The 14,328-nt window shown below is 40.0% G+C and overlaps 1 protein-coding gene across 2 annotated transcripts in view; it reads right to left on the reverse strand.

Moving 5' to 3' along the window:
• The window catches only part of srgap3 (SLIT-ROBO Rho GTPase activating protein 3), a 56,167-nt gene that overhangs the window by 11,413 nt on the left and 30,426 nt on the right, over positions 1–14,328 (reverse strand). Inside the window, exons 5-12 of one of the 2 annotated variants that reach the window (XM_086292350.1) lie at positions 8,948–9,133; positions 6,999–7,127; positions 4,510–4,731; positions 4,331–4,432; positions 3,518–3,715; positions 3,294–3,378; positions 1,464–1,491; positions 181–283 (exon numbers count right to left, since the gene is read on the reverse strand). In XM_086292350.1, the coding sequence (XP_086148476.1) occupies positions 181–283; positions 1,464–1,491; positions 3,294–3,378; positions 3,518–3,715; positions 4,331–4,432; positions 4,510–4,731; positions 6,999–7,127; positions 8,948–9,133 (1,053 nt within the window). The remainder of the gene's footprint in view (positions 1–180; positions 284–1,463; positions 1,492–3,293; positions 3,379–3,517; positions 3,716–4,330; positions 4,433–4,509; positions 4,732–6,998; positions 7,128–8,947; positions 9,134–14,328) is intronic. The other variant, XM_086292351.1, reaches the window with a different exon arrangement.

Below are 14,328 nucleotides of genomic sequence, written 5' to 3' on the forward strand. Positions count from 1 at the left end.
AACCGTGGAAGGAAGGAAACGGATTAGAGGTTAAACAGAGGCGTTATATCATGATCAAGGGCAGCTGGAAGAGGGAGGAACAGAAGGCTAAAGAGGAAGAGAACGAGAGCGAAGGCTCTAGCTGCCTTTCCCTCCTGCTCCACAGGGACCGCTCGGTCATACACCACCACCAGAGGGTACCTTGATGAATGCCTCCATATTGCCGTTAAACAGCTTATGGTTATACACGGAGCGTGGCCTAGGCTTCCGCATTTTCTGTGGTTTAGGGGGAAGGGTGGGGGGCCTGGAAATGACGGACAAAAGGAGAAAAACAAACAAAACAAAAGACCACATTGTGTGAAACTATAGAAAAAATATGGTTCAAAAGCAGGTATTAAAAATCTGGCTCTAAAACAGAGCTTTATCATCTGTTTGTTTGTGGTAATACAAACCAAGCGGTAGAGTAAAAAAAGGGCTTGAATGCAATTTCCATTTCATTGCTAACAGTGGATTTGGAAGACCAAGACTGGAGTATAATTTTTTTTAAATGCTTAAGTGCAAGTAAGAGAGAAGTAATTAAGTTTCCACAGTTTATAGTTAATAAAAATACAGACCTAGAAAACCAAATGTGACATGTGATTATACAACCAACTGAATGCCTTTTGCATCATCTTTAATATTATGTGAACACTAATGAAAATGACACAAATTGTTTTTGATGTCATTTTATTTAAGAACATACTAGGACAAACTAAAGGAAAATCCTGAGGCCTCAATTCCCCGAAGTGGTGAGGGATCTTTTCCTCTTGTAGGGAAGGATCACTGCAAATCAGCACAAAGCTGTTTTTGTCCTGATGGTCTCTTCCGATATTAAAGTGCCCCATTCATGGGGCACGAGGGGTCACAGAAGTGTGATGAGTGTAAAAGTACAAAAGCGAGCTTCACAGTATGCAAAACCTTAACACCAATGCATCCTCTTCAAAGCACAAAATGAGGGAATATGTTTTAGCAGAGTGGTATTCTCTCTGTTGGAGTTACTGAGTGGCTGTTTAGATATTGGATTTTCCTTAAATTTCTCATCTGTCATTAAAAAAATCATCAAAATGCAAAATCTGTTATATCCATTCACATACATAACAAAATCATATATGGCCACAATATACCCACAGAAAGATGGAAACAACCTTTTGGGTAAGTTCAGCAAGATGCAAAGAAATATCCTTTTAATATTTATAACAATAAACAATATGTTTTAAAAAAAGCAACTTGTACCTTTTTTGCAAATGTTAAATACTTTCATGACTACATAATACACGCAAACATGTCATTTATTTTTCCGGTAGGAATTCTTTAAAAACATTTTCTTTTCCTTTCTTTTCTAAAGATGAATTAAATATCTTGAATTCTGAAAAGAGTGGAATAAGCAGGTGTTTTGTGGCAGAGAGTCAGAGATTAGAAGCAGCTCGCTTCAAGTGCAAGCTTACCTTGTTGTTCCGCACTCAGCTCTTTCCCCTGCGAAGGAAAAAGACACACACACACACACACACACACACGCACACACGAGGGAGATGTTATATACTGGTTTCTTTCTGGTACACATTATACAGACTCCAGTCAGTGTCCAGCCTCACTAAAGGGATTCATGACAAACAACATCGCCATTGAGGGCTGGGTGAATAAAATGGTGCTAACACCATTCACTGAAAAAGCTCCTGAGCAGTCGTAGCTAAAGCCTCAGGGGAGCCAGAGGGCCCTAAAGGGTTACAGAGCAGAGAAATGAGGGTGGCAGCTGCAGTGTTTGTATGGTGGGTAGGGAGGGGTCCTTCAGTATTGAGACTGAACAATGTCTTTGCTGGCTCACTGAGCCTTTTGTTATAGGTTTTTAACCACACATGCGTATGCTTATCCTTGCATTCTGATAAACCTAAGAACAGGAGATATCATGTAAAGAATTATTTAAAAAGAGAAGGATAACAATGGCATCAATGAGAGCATTATTTATTTATTCTATATTTACTCTGACTAACAAAGGAAGAAAGAGTGAAGGCTAACTCATTGCTAGCAGGTCTTTGGAGCATTCAAGTGAGGAACCAACAGTTAGCCTGGTATGAAATCATTCCACTGAGTGATAGACCTCGCTACCTTTGAGCAACCTTGGAATTACAGAGCAAGCATTCCTCATTCAAGCATGAGCGAGAAACTCTAAATTGATTTTTGATTCCTCTGTGACATATCTATTCTAAAAAATAAAAAAAAAGTGACAAGAACAAATCATATTTTACAGAATAAGGAAATTGGTGAGTCTTTATCTGGAAAAGAAGGGCTGGCAGATGCCCCAGCACAATCTTGTCTAGTGCCAACACTTGACATTATGTTTTTATTAATACATGCAGCAAGATGTAAACGCCATGTGGCACTCACCGGTCTCATCTCGTTCCCCTCTGTCATGCTCCCACGCAAGCGCGCGTACACAAACATACACAAACATACACAAACGCGCAAGTCTTGGGTGTGAAGCAACGAGCTAATGAGCACGACTCGGCCCTGATTGATCACCTGAATAATTAAACATGGGTGGTACCTGGAGGCGCCATATGCTCTGCTCATACATTCTCTCAGCTGCGACACCACGGACATTGAATGATAATGTGATTGTTTATGGGTATAAGAGTGTGCAGATGATTGCTTGCCACATGACTTGAATGTAATCACAGGAACAATCTCAGGTCCTGAAAATATAATAAATGCTTAAATAATGAATATAACCTGAATATAAGTGTGAAAATCTATGCATGGACGACTCAAGGCCTCAGCTGGCTGCACCTATTAGTTGAACCCCTGGTGCAGGAGCAGCTGCAGATATGGGCCTCAGTTTGGTCCTGCTGATTGATTGGGCATAAACTGTTCACAGCCGAGGTGACAAGGGGACCCTTGGGGAAGAGGGGGAGCCAAGAAAACCTCTCTCTTGCAGCCTGGAAATAGAAACCCCCCCTGCGGCTACACCATACAGAGACTAACTGGATAATATTTTAACCACTGGAGATAAATAGAAGGTGGAATGAATACCTCAAAGTGGATATGGTCTGCTCTTTCGGGTGGTACTTTTCTATCTGAATATCAGCTCTTACTCCCTCTGCTATCTTTAAAAAAAGTGTCTGGTGTCTTTGTGGACTCTGATACCTCGCTTCCTGATAGCTGCACCACTATAACCCCGAAATCAACAGTTTTCTGTGGGTCATTACTCAGCAAAACACTAGTTCATGCACATGCCATTACCAGACGCCAAAGAGAAATCAAGAGAAAGGGATTCTTACCTTCCCCCAGTGTCTGCTTCAGCAAGTCATGCTTGGCCTGCAGCTTAATGATGAGGTTACTACCATTCAGGTACTCTTTGAATTTCTAGATGGAGATGTGAAGAAACATTTCAGTACCATTGAAATCAGCTTAAATGCTTTTTCCTCTGCTCAGCTGATAACTGATGGCTTTATTTTGAAAAGGTGCTCAGAGGCCATGACTTTGGACCGAGAGATGAACTCACTGAAAAGTAGAACATTTCTGTCTCCTGCTGATTCGCTCTCCTCTTGGCTATATTGAGCTTGCTCATGTACGTCTCAGAGGCCACAGATTTGATGGATTCAGTGGAACGGCTGTGTTGAAAGGCATCTGACACGTCAAAGTCCTCCACTGTCAGCATGTCCTGCAGTGTTTGCATGGTGGCATCCAAAGTCTTCCTCACCTGGAGAGATAGCAGGGTCACCCATAAAGCATTACATCGTAACCTGTGCTGCCCATGTATTTTGTTTTGCATCAGAATATGAGTTGAGAGCAGGCTACAGGTCAAGCATACATCAGGCCTAGTCATGAAAATGAGGAGTGTCTGGCACAGATACAAACTGTTCATGAAATTATTGAGAGAGGCTTTTTGTTTAGAATTGAGATTGATAAAGCCCATTTCCCCTAATGGCATTCATTATCTTCCAGAACACAATTCACTGGGAGACAGGGAAGAAACAGAGCTGTTGGCGCTTGCAATTTAAACAGTCCCTGGTTATTATCGCTTCCATTTCCACCTTTCTGTCGGCGTTTCTTAATGAGAAAGGTCTCTTTTCATCTTTTCATCATATATAACTTCATAGAAAACACAACATTGGCAGTGTGACAATCTAAATATATTCCCAGCCCCTGCAGAGAGAGGGGTCATCGGAGAGTAATTGCAATGAGAACAGATGGTGATGTGGCCATCCTGCTCCGATGGTATGATGGCCTTGGGGAAAATGAGAGAGGGCTTTTTGTTTAAGAGGGGGAGGAGAGGGCTACTGGTGCTGGACAGACACAGCTCATAGGCCCTCACCTCCTCATTTTCAATTTTTAGTGTTGCTAAGCGAGACTGCAGTTGATGGTAGCGCATCAGAAGTTCGGTCTGAACCGGCTGCTGGGCGCTCACTTGGCACACCTGAGGGTGGAGAAAAAACAGGTTAGAAAGGAATAAAAAAAATAATAATTAAACTGCAATATTTTCTAGCATCTCACCTCATCTCCCATGTGTGGCAGGTATTCAAAGCGCATTGGAGGACAGAACACCTGGTTATGCATATCCATGATCTTGTGCTTGTCACTGCGGGAGTCCAAGTTGTCCACTGCATTCTCCAGGATGTCCAGTCCCTCGTGGCGTGATGTCTCCAAGTTGTACTCCGCAGACAAATAGGTCCTTAGGGTGCGTGCCAAGCTAGCATGGTAGCCCAAGTCACAGCACTGCAGAGACACAATACTAGATTAATAACTTAGAAATAAACTGTAGTTGTTAGCAAAATGGTAAAAACAAAAAATTAGTGGAAAAAAGGAACCACTGCATGTGGTCTGTAACTACAACTGAGTTTTCACAGTAATGCTAAGTGAAAAGTTCCCGTCTGAAATTGGATGTAGTTAAAAGTCTGCTAACAATCACAGGCAACAGCAATGCCATGATATACTGACCATGATATACTATTTAATTGTGCTATAAATTAATACGCCAATATATGTGAAAGAATAAGAATGTAAAAGTGAAACATTCAAGTCTAATTATATTCAGTATTTTTTCAGTTATTTATTTAATGGACTAAATTCCAAATTATAACCTGATACAATAAAAAAAAAAGTACAGTTCATAGAATTACAGCAGCTAGCACAGTAGGACATCAGGGATAATTAAAGAGCCTTATCACACAGAGCTGTAAGAAGTAACCTAATTAAGAAGAGAATAGTAGAGCAGAGGTTTAGAGGGAGCTTGAGGCAACTGACAGCTCTGTAAATCACTAAGTAGACGCTCTTTAGCACTCTTTAGTACTGAGGAAGTAGTCTCTTCAGTTTGTGTGCTTCATTGCACCACTCAGTCAAACTGGCTCAGTAGACCAAACACTCGAGGGAGTGAATTAGCTTCTTTTTAACTAAGCAAACAGAGTGAGAACACATTCACTCATATCCTTACATCCATATAAAATCTAAATAAAATGCTACAAGTACTATTAACTCCCAGTTGCACCGCACTATAATCATAGGAAGAGTACAAAGTTTCTTATGTGGTGGGCTGTGACTCTCATATGACAAACTAAGCCTTTTTTCCTCTCACTTGATTGCAGCAGACAAACCAGTGGAGCTCATGATCCCACTCCTTTTAGCCCAGCAGGATTAAGGATGACATGGACTTTTCATTTTCTAGACACTGAGTACGCAAGAGCTGCCCAGCAAAAAGGCAGCCACAGCCACAAATCGGGTTCCCAGCATGCCAAAGTACCACCATTGAGCTGCATATAGCCCAACAAAGGTTAAGCCACAAGTCATGTGTGTAATATTACAGAAATGCCACTGAAATCATGTCTTATCACAACCATCCAGGAAAATGTGCATCCATCACCGTGGCTAATGTAGCTCCGTATGGTGAGCTGGCCTCAGGCAAAAATGTAACAAACAGGCCAGGAGCTCAGAGACACGAGGAAAACACAATGTGACCTTCAGATTTAGAATTTATATATTATATATTTATTTTTCATATATTTCAAATGTTGTTGGTCAAAAATGGTGATTAAAAGCTTCTTCATCTGCTTTCTGAGCCATAATGGGTAGCAGGTCACCCGAGGTTGAGAGGCTTGTGCCAGCCACATTAATTGTATTCATGCCTGCATAAACAGAGCCTCTGCTTTCACCAGCTGACTTTCACTGACTTCCAACCAACAGTGGTTTGTTAAACAAAGTCATCCTTTTAAATAAAGATAGTGAGACTGTCCAGCAAGGGTTTTGATTAACAATGTGAATAACTTTTAGCTTGAATTGTCAAAAACAACCACAGAAATCACATTTCGCATACTGCAGATGAGGAGAGATGGGTTTTTTATCAGTGAAAATTGAGTTTTCATTTGTAATAAGTAAAGTGCAGCTGCTTAAGCTTCAGAAAGCCTGTGTTCTACATTATGATTCATGAAAGAAAAGCCCACAGATACCAGAAGAAAATGTGCCTCTGTGTGTATGTGTCTTTGTCCTGGGCCATGTTTTTTTTCCTGGGCGACAGTTAGAGGCAGACAGTTACAAGGACATGCTGTGCTTGTCCCAGCAAAGCTCCCAAAAGCAGCATCAACAAAAACAAATGAACCACAAAAAGACTGAGGAAGAGGAGAGCAAGCAGACTGAGCAGAAATAATTCTGTCAACACTGATGGAGCCCATTGAAATCATCAGTCAAAAATGTCCTTCAGCGCTGAAGTACAGAACATTGCTAAACTAGATTTAATGTCAACAGTTAGTCAGTAGCATATCAGTGTTAGGTTTGTTATTAATAATCCCCCCCCCCCCCTCCCCCCAAAAAAGGTGCTAAGTAGACTTTACTCGGGCCAACAGAGCAGCTTGAAAACAAGCAGCTTACAAGCTAAGAGCGAATGAGACACGCGAACAGATGGAGAGAAAAGTGACAGTGCTACGGTGTTAAATCGACATCAGAAATCCCAGCTGACAGAGGTAAACAAACACATGTGCTTAGTGCATACTTACATCAATCATATCAGAGACGTCATGGATGTAATATTTTGCAACCACAGCATTTGTTGCTGCCAGGTTCAACAAATAGTCATTCCGAGCTTTTGTGCATTTCAGCTTATTCTCTGAATACTTGGCCTGCCTCTGGGGAGATAAGAGGAGAGAGCAGACAAAGGGGAAAAAACACATCAGTGCTGTAGGGAGGATCATGAGACAGGTAGAGATGGAAGAGAAAGTTTGGAGAAACAGGCTCTAGAGAAGCTAATAATAATAATATGTATTAAGTGGCACAGCCAGGCTCACACCTAGTTATTATGGCTGTGTGCTGCAGCCAGTTTGCCTAGCTCTGCATCAAGACCAAAAAACAGCAAAAACCCGGGGCTGGAAATTTAGGCCAATGTGAAAGTAGCTTAAATGGACCTTTAGGGGTTGTTACAAAAGTGAGTCCCTCTGCACAGACTAATGTTAAAATAACAACATGTATGATACAAACAATCATATTTACATCCTGATACAAAATTATAGATTTCTTTTTTTGAAATTCACCTTTTGTAATGGTTTTAAGTCTATGGATACATATTGCTAACCAAGCATGCTAGCATTAACTAATAGCTTTACACTCCAAACATTTTCTGGCCACCACAAAAAAAAAGGTATGGCTATATAAGACTAAGGCAAAGGCTTCACAAAAAACTAAACAAAAAACTAAAGGGTGATGCTACAATGATTGCATAAATTTTATAAATCTTATAGAATCTCTAATATACAGTTTATTGTTATTATTGCGAAACAATACTAGCTTGTCTATGTAAAGGGAACAAAACTACTCATTTCTACCTCAACAAAGCACCAGTTATGATATTATTAAACCATTTCTCTATAAAAACAGACATTTTAAGATGTTAGGTATGAATATTTGTTTATATAATTGATAGCCACAAATACACGTGTTGCTTCTACCTGTTTACCATGTATACATCAAACAAACCAAACAGGTATTTTCAAATTTAGCTGACATGGTTTGCCTTTCTGTCGGCCTGTATTCCAGTGAAAATTTAAATAAATACCTGCAGTTGCACTCAGCACTTAAATAGGAGGAAAAGAAATGACACAGTGACATAATGTTCTGAAAACAGTGTTTTGTGTTTTTTCTGTTACATTATGCCGAAAATGCTGCAAAAACTTGTCTCACACCAGTAAACCAGTGATTCAGGCTCAACCCAGAAAACCACTGCTGCTGTTTGAAATGCAACAAAAGATTCACAATTATATTCTTTTTTTGTACTTTGCAGGGGCATTTTAGTTCTGATTTCACTAAGCCACTGTGATGCAAATTTTAGCAGGAAAAGACTTTAACTTTGCATTCCTTCGTCTTCCTCTTCCAAGTGTTTGCCGGTAGAATAATGAGACAAAAGTGTGGAAACCATTCACAGGAAAAAAACATAAATTCACCGCCACGTTGTGTTATAAATAGTCTGTGGCTTCCAAGCTAAGCAGCATCTCTGAGGATACCAGCCTGAGGATGGAGAAACACTGCCGTACTGACAGCCTTTTGATTTTCTGCACCTGAGAGATGATGGAAATTTCATTTGCATGAAGAAATCTGAGACGAAGATGCAGAATAAAAAATGCATAGGGGTATCTAAAGTTCAGCATGCTCTGGAGAGCCCAACATGGAGTGGAGAAGACTTTTCACAAGCTAGAAATCTGAATAAGATGGAAAGGGAGTGGGGTTATTGGCCGAAAGTACTCATCTGGCTGCAGACCTACAGTATGCTCCTGAGACTTTCTGTCTAGCTGCTGGTCTACTCATCTCTCGATATTTCCAAGTACACCTGACAAAGAAAGCTGGCTTACCATTAACTGCTTAAAGGTTTTTCCTAACCTAAATGTAAAACTGATGATTCAGGATTTAACAGCACAAACAGATCTGAATTTATGTAAACATATATATATATATACACCTTCTCCTTCATCTTCTCGATTTTCCTGACGGAGCTGCGTCTCGGCTGGCGGTCTTCATGCCGGAGGAGGTTGACGTTGAGATCTCCCGACTTGCTGAACTGTTTCTCTTCCTGCTTCTCAGCGTCTTTCAGCTTGCTCTCTGCACTGATGCTCTCAGTGTGGTACATGTGATATGTTTTCATCACCTGCAAGAAGAGTATAACAGATGATTTTATGTGGCTGAACATCACAGCCTTTTACAGTATTAGTTACGAGCTAAACGTACAGAGGTTTGTGGGTAACAAATACCTGACGATACTTTGGTTTTATGTTCCAGAGTACCCTGTATTTTCCTCTTGCAGCTGTTTTTTAAATTCACAGTGTAAACATTATTTATTACTGAGATCTGCACCACTCTCAATATTACTTTTTACTCTTCTTGAACCTCATTTTTGCTGTTTATTTTCTTCGTTTTTTGCATTCACAGTATAAGACCTTCACCATGTGCTTGTGGCACTTTTACATTAACAATGCTTTTTTTTTTTTTTAAATTGTATTCTGTACTATTTTTATTCTTTATCATGTTCCTGTAACACAGTAATTTCCCTTGTGAGATCAATAAATCTTATCAGTGAAGGGCGGGTACACTGTGGACGGCTAACTGATCTATCGCAGGGTTAACAGAAAGAGAATGACAAACATCCACACGCACATTTACACTTATGGCCAATTTCAAATTGCTAATTAAACCTAACCTGTCTTTGGACTGTGGGAGGGTGCTGGGGTACTCAGACAGAAGCACAGGGAGAACATGCTGAGCTGTCCAGTGGATTCAAACTCTGGACCTTGTTGCTGAGAGGCAACAGTGCTGGCTACTGGTGCCATGTTATTAAACAGAGCAAATAACTCTCAGTATGAGCTATTTACCATTTAACATTAATTAATGATACAGTATTAAAATGTTAATTAACACCCTAGATAAAATAATACAGCGTGAGTAGTAATAGTATGTATTCATCTGTATTTTTAATCACATGGTAAATGGACTGGTATTTATATAGTACTTTCTGCTCCATCTGTGCCTAAGTACTTTTACCGAATTTTCACACTCACACGGATGAATCAGGGCAAACTTGGGGTTCAGCACCTTACTTCAACGCACAGTTTGGGGGAGTCAGTAAAGAAAATCTTCACTGTCTCTTTACAAAATCTGGTCTGATTTGAGCCTTTTCGTGGTGGCCAGGAGGATCAGTTTGGGTCATCAGTACAGAAGTAACACAGATGTTACTACATGTGGAATATTTTAAGTGGATCCAGAGCCCCAAAGTTGTCTGTGGTTTAGACTTGGCTGTCAAATCTCCAACTTGCCCCCTCTTCCCCTCCTCCCCTCCTCGCTGTAGCTTTCCTGGCCTGTTTCCTACAGTAATTCCTCATTACCTCATCCTTCTACATTTTCAACTCTTTGGAGAAGCAGAATGACATTTTATTCTGTCTTCCCTGGAATTAGTGTATCTCTTCACTTTGATCTCTACTTAGACACTTAAACTTTTACACCCCTCTCCCCTTGTTCAGCATGATGGGGATACGACCGCAGTGGCAGAAAACCCTCATTAGACAACGCAGGAGCACCGCTTGTCCCTCTTAACTCAACACAGATGCTTGCTGAGAGTCTCTCGGAGGCCCATTCCTAATTCTCTTAATGAAACATCCATATGCCAATTGCAGCTTCAAACATTTCACCCATTAATGATTTCCTATGAACACCACAGGATGTGAAGCAGTCAGCATAAACAGTTATTTATTTGTTTCCTGCAATCAAGCAGCTCGATGCTGTGCTTAAACAGTGGGGTTCTTCTTTTCTGCGTGAGAACTGCACATCAAAAGCACATGTTTGCTGTTGGGTCACTTACAACTATAATCTTTCACTGACCTCAAATGATACTAATGTGACTAGAGAGCAGTCTGTCCATTGGAAAATTGAAAATGTAAACTTGTAAACTTAAATAGTGCATTTCTATGCTAATTGAGCAAAGTCCTTTCTTACTACAAGTCTTAACAAACACAATTGCTGTTTTTTCTATGCCTGAGTCTAGCACTGACACACTCACACGTCGACGGATGTATTGAGAAGACTGGTTTTTGAGTATTGTGTTTGCTATAGGTGTTTCAACATTTATGTTGTCGTTTAAGTAAGATTATTACTAATAGTTATTAAATATTATGAGCTCAAGCATGAAAAAGTAAGTCATTTTGCAGAAATCTGCAACATCCCTAGCACAAAGAGAGACCCACACAGGCACAGGAAGAAGACACAAACTCCACTTTGTTCTGTCAACTTCCTGCAGTGGCAGTACTATGCACTGCTCCACCACCACCACCACCACCATCATATTGCTTATATTAATGCATTAATGTGTAGGCACCATTTTACCACAGAAGTTGCTTATGGTAATATTATTTAATAATTTATTTAAATAGCACCGAGTGGTGAAGAGCTGTAAGGCAAACACCTAAGAAAAAATAATCCTACACTATTTTTGGAGTGTCACAGCTAGGTGTTAATTTAGATACTCACAGACAACAGAAATTAGGTTAACACTCCGTTCTTTCATATGCTGCCAAAACTATTTTCTGAACATGTGCTGCATTTCAAATTTACTTTGAAGCATCTGACTACAAGACCTGGTTTTTCCCCTATGTCTATATGTTAAAACATAGAATGGGCAAGCATACTTTCTTATAAATAGAGAAATGAAAACTAGATCCAAACCATCACCTGTGACAGAACCTCAGAACCACTGTTGTTATATTGTCAGCAACAGAATAACTGTGTGAAACTAAGGAGCAGACATCAGGCACAAGGATCAGAAAGATAAGATACACTATAGCTCTATTTATCCCCTTGGGGATATTAAGCTCGTATACCAGGAAATTAACACAGGTACAAGCAAACAAAAGTAAATTTTACAGGGCCGAGCTGCTGAAAGCAATATCAGGAAGTGCACGACTCTTTAGGACAATCAGGCCCTTTTCAACATTTTTTATTTTAGGGTTTGTTTTAATGATAAATTGCAGACAACAGGATCTTCGAGTGCTTTTTTTTACTCCCATTTCAGCATCGCACTATATTTGAAAAACAATATTTTGAACAACAGCTTCAGCCCACAGTCATACCTCTCCTCCCCTTACCTCTCACCAAGCTGCCAGAGATCCAAATGGGATTTCACAGTTTTGTTTTAGCAAAATTCGTTTTGTTGGCAACCAGCAAAAGTGTTGGAAAATACCACGAGGTAACCACCATGTGGCAACGCTATTGATTTAGCTATTTTGAACAATGAAGTAACAAAGGTCTAGTCTAAAATAGAACAAAATACTGCTGCCTGTGGATCATCAAGATGGGAAAGAGACTGCTCTGTCAGTCTTGTAACCTTTAAACTGCCTTGAAAGTGTTTGCTACAGGTTGTGGTCATAAGGAGAAACCATTTCTAACACACCACTTTTCAGCTCTGAAATAAAATTGTTCTTTTAAATAAATGGTGGCAATGCAGAATGAAAACATAGACTGTATACAATGATGGTCATGGGCTTCAAGTCCAAAAAGTGAAGCCAGTAAGAAAATGACTTTAATCTGAATCTTTTTTTAATGGCTAGCACGTCCATGATGAGAATCTCCTGTTCCACCACCTCTCAAGGGTGCTCTGTTAATTGAAATCATGTGACCGTCGAAGCCTTTTGAGTACAGTGAACTCTTTGCCATGTTCAAGAAACTAGTTTGAGATGATTTGAGCTTCGTGACATGGAAACATTTATCAGAAGATCAGTACACTGTAGCCATAAAGGGATGGACACCGCATTAATACTCAGGTTGCCTTTGCTATTTAAACGATGCTCAGTTGGGCCCAAAGTGTGTAAACTGTTACTGTTGTCTTCCTTTTATCTCAAAGCACTCTAACCATTCTCCTTTGGCATATATACCAATTCTCTTTAAAACTTGTAAACTTTAGAGTTGGCTGCATGGGAAAAACCATCTGGCACCAACAACCATGACACGTTCAAAGGAATTTAAATCACCTTTCTTCCCCATTCTGATGCTCAGTTTTAACTTCAGCAGGTTGTCTCAACCACATCTACATGTACACATGTCTACATGTCTAAATGCGCGGAGTTGCTGCCATGCGATTGGCTGATTAGATAATTGCGATAACGAGTAATTGACCTATCAAAGGTAATACCAAAATAAAAAAGATTCATACCACCAACAAACATTTTCCTGTTGAGTTTCTGTACTTAGTCACTAGCCTCATAAATTAATTTCAGCGATTTCTAAACTATGGTCCCATGTTGTTCCTAGAGTATTTAAAAGTAGAATGGGAGGGAGAGCCTTCAGTTTTCAGGCCCCACTTCTGTGGAACCAGCTTCCAGTTTGGATTCAGGAGACAGACACTATCTCTACTTTCAAGATTAGGCTTAAAACTTTCCTTTTTGCTAAAGCATATAGTTAGGGCTGGACCAGGTGACCCTGAATCCTCCCTTAGTTATGCTGCAATAGACATAGGCTGCCGGGGGATTCCCATGATGCATTGAGTTTTTCCTTTCCAGTCACCTTTCTCACTCACTATGTATTAACAGACCTCTCTGCATTGAATCATATCTGTTATTAACCTCTGTCTCTCTTCCACAGCATGTCTTTTATCCTGTCTTCCTTCTCTCACCCCAACCGGTCGCAGCAGATGGCCCCGCCCCTCCCTGAGCCTGGTTCTGCCGGAGGTTTCTTCCTGTTAAAAGGGAGTTTTTCCTTCCCACTGTCGCCAAAGTGCTTGCTCATAGGGGGTCATATGATTGTTGGGTTTTTCTCTGTATCTATGAAGCGCCTTGAGGCGACTTTTGTTGTGATTTGGCGCTATATAAATAAAATTGAATTGAATTTACAGTAAATTCAATGATAAATCAGTGTTTTTGACTTCTTAGTGGGATTCACAAAGCTAAAAATATTTAAATTAAAGGTTTTAAAATGGGGAGCTCATAGCTCGACTTATTACAAACAATAATAACAGGATAATGCCTAATAAGCAGAGAATGAGAAAAAAAAACAATGTAATTAAAAGAAAACTTGACCTATAGCAGAAAGAGAGAACAGCCTTTGAGAAAATTATTATTATTTTGCTCAAAAAAATGTGCCAAAGTATGACTTTTGAGACATATTTGTGTTGCTCCAGCATTTCATTTATTTACCACCTAAGCTGTGAAATTTCACACAACTCCCACAACCTCTCTCTCGTATGTAGAAAGAATGAGGCTATACGTCAGCATCTGAGTTCTTAGCTTTCAGCCAGACTGTAGCTGAGGCCAAGTGCAGCATGAGAAGACGGATCATCTGAGTCTTATTATGCAGCCAGAAAGA

Source organism: Aulonocara sp. 'chitande type north' Nkhata Bay, linkage group LG5, assembly GCF_057382095.1.
Source record: "Aulonocara sp. 'chitande type north' Nkhata Bay isolate Kocher_YH1m ecotype deep benthic linkage group LG5, A_spYH_male_GT1.1, whole genome shotgun sequence".
Lineage (NCBI taxonomy): Eukaryota > Metazoa > Chordata > Actinopteri > Cichliformes > Cichlidae > Aulonocara > Aulonocara sp. 'chitande type north' Nkhata Bay.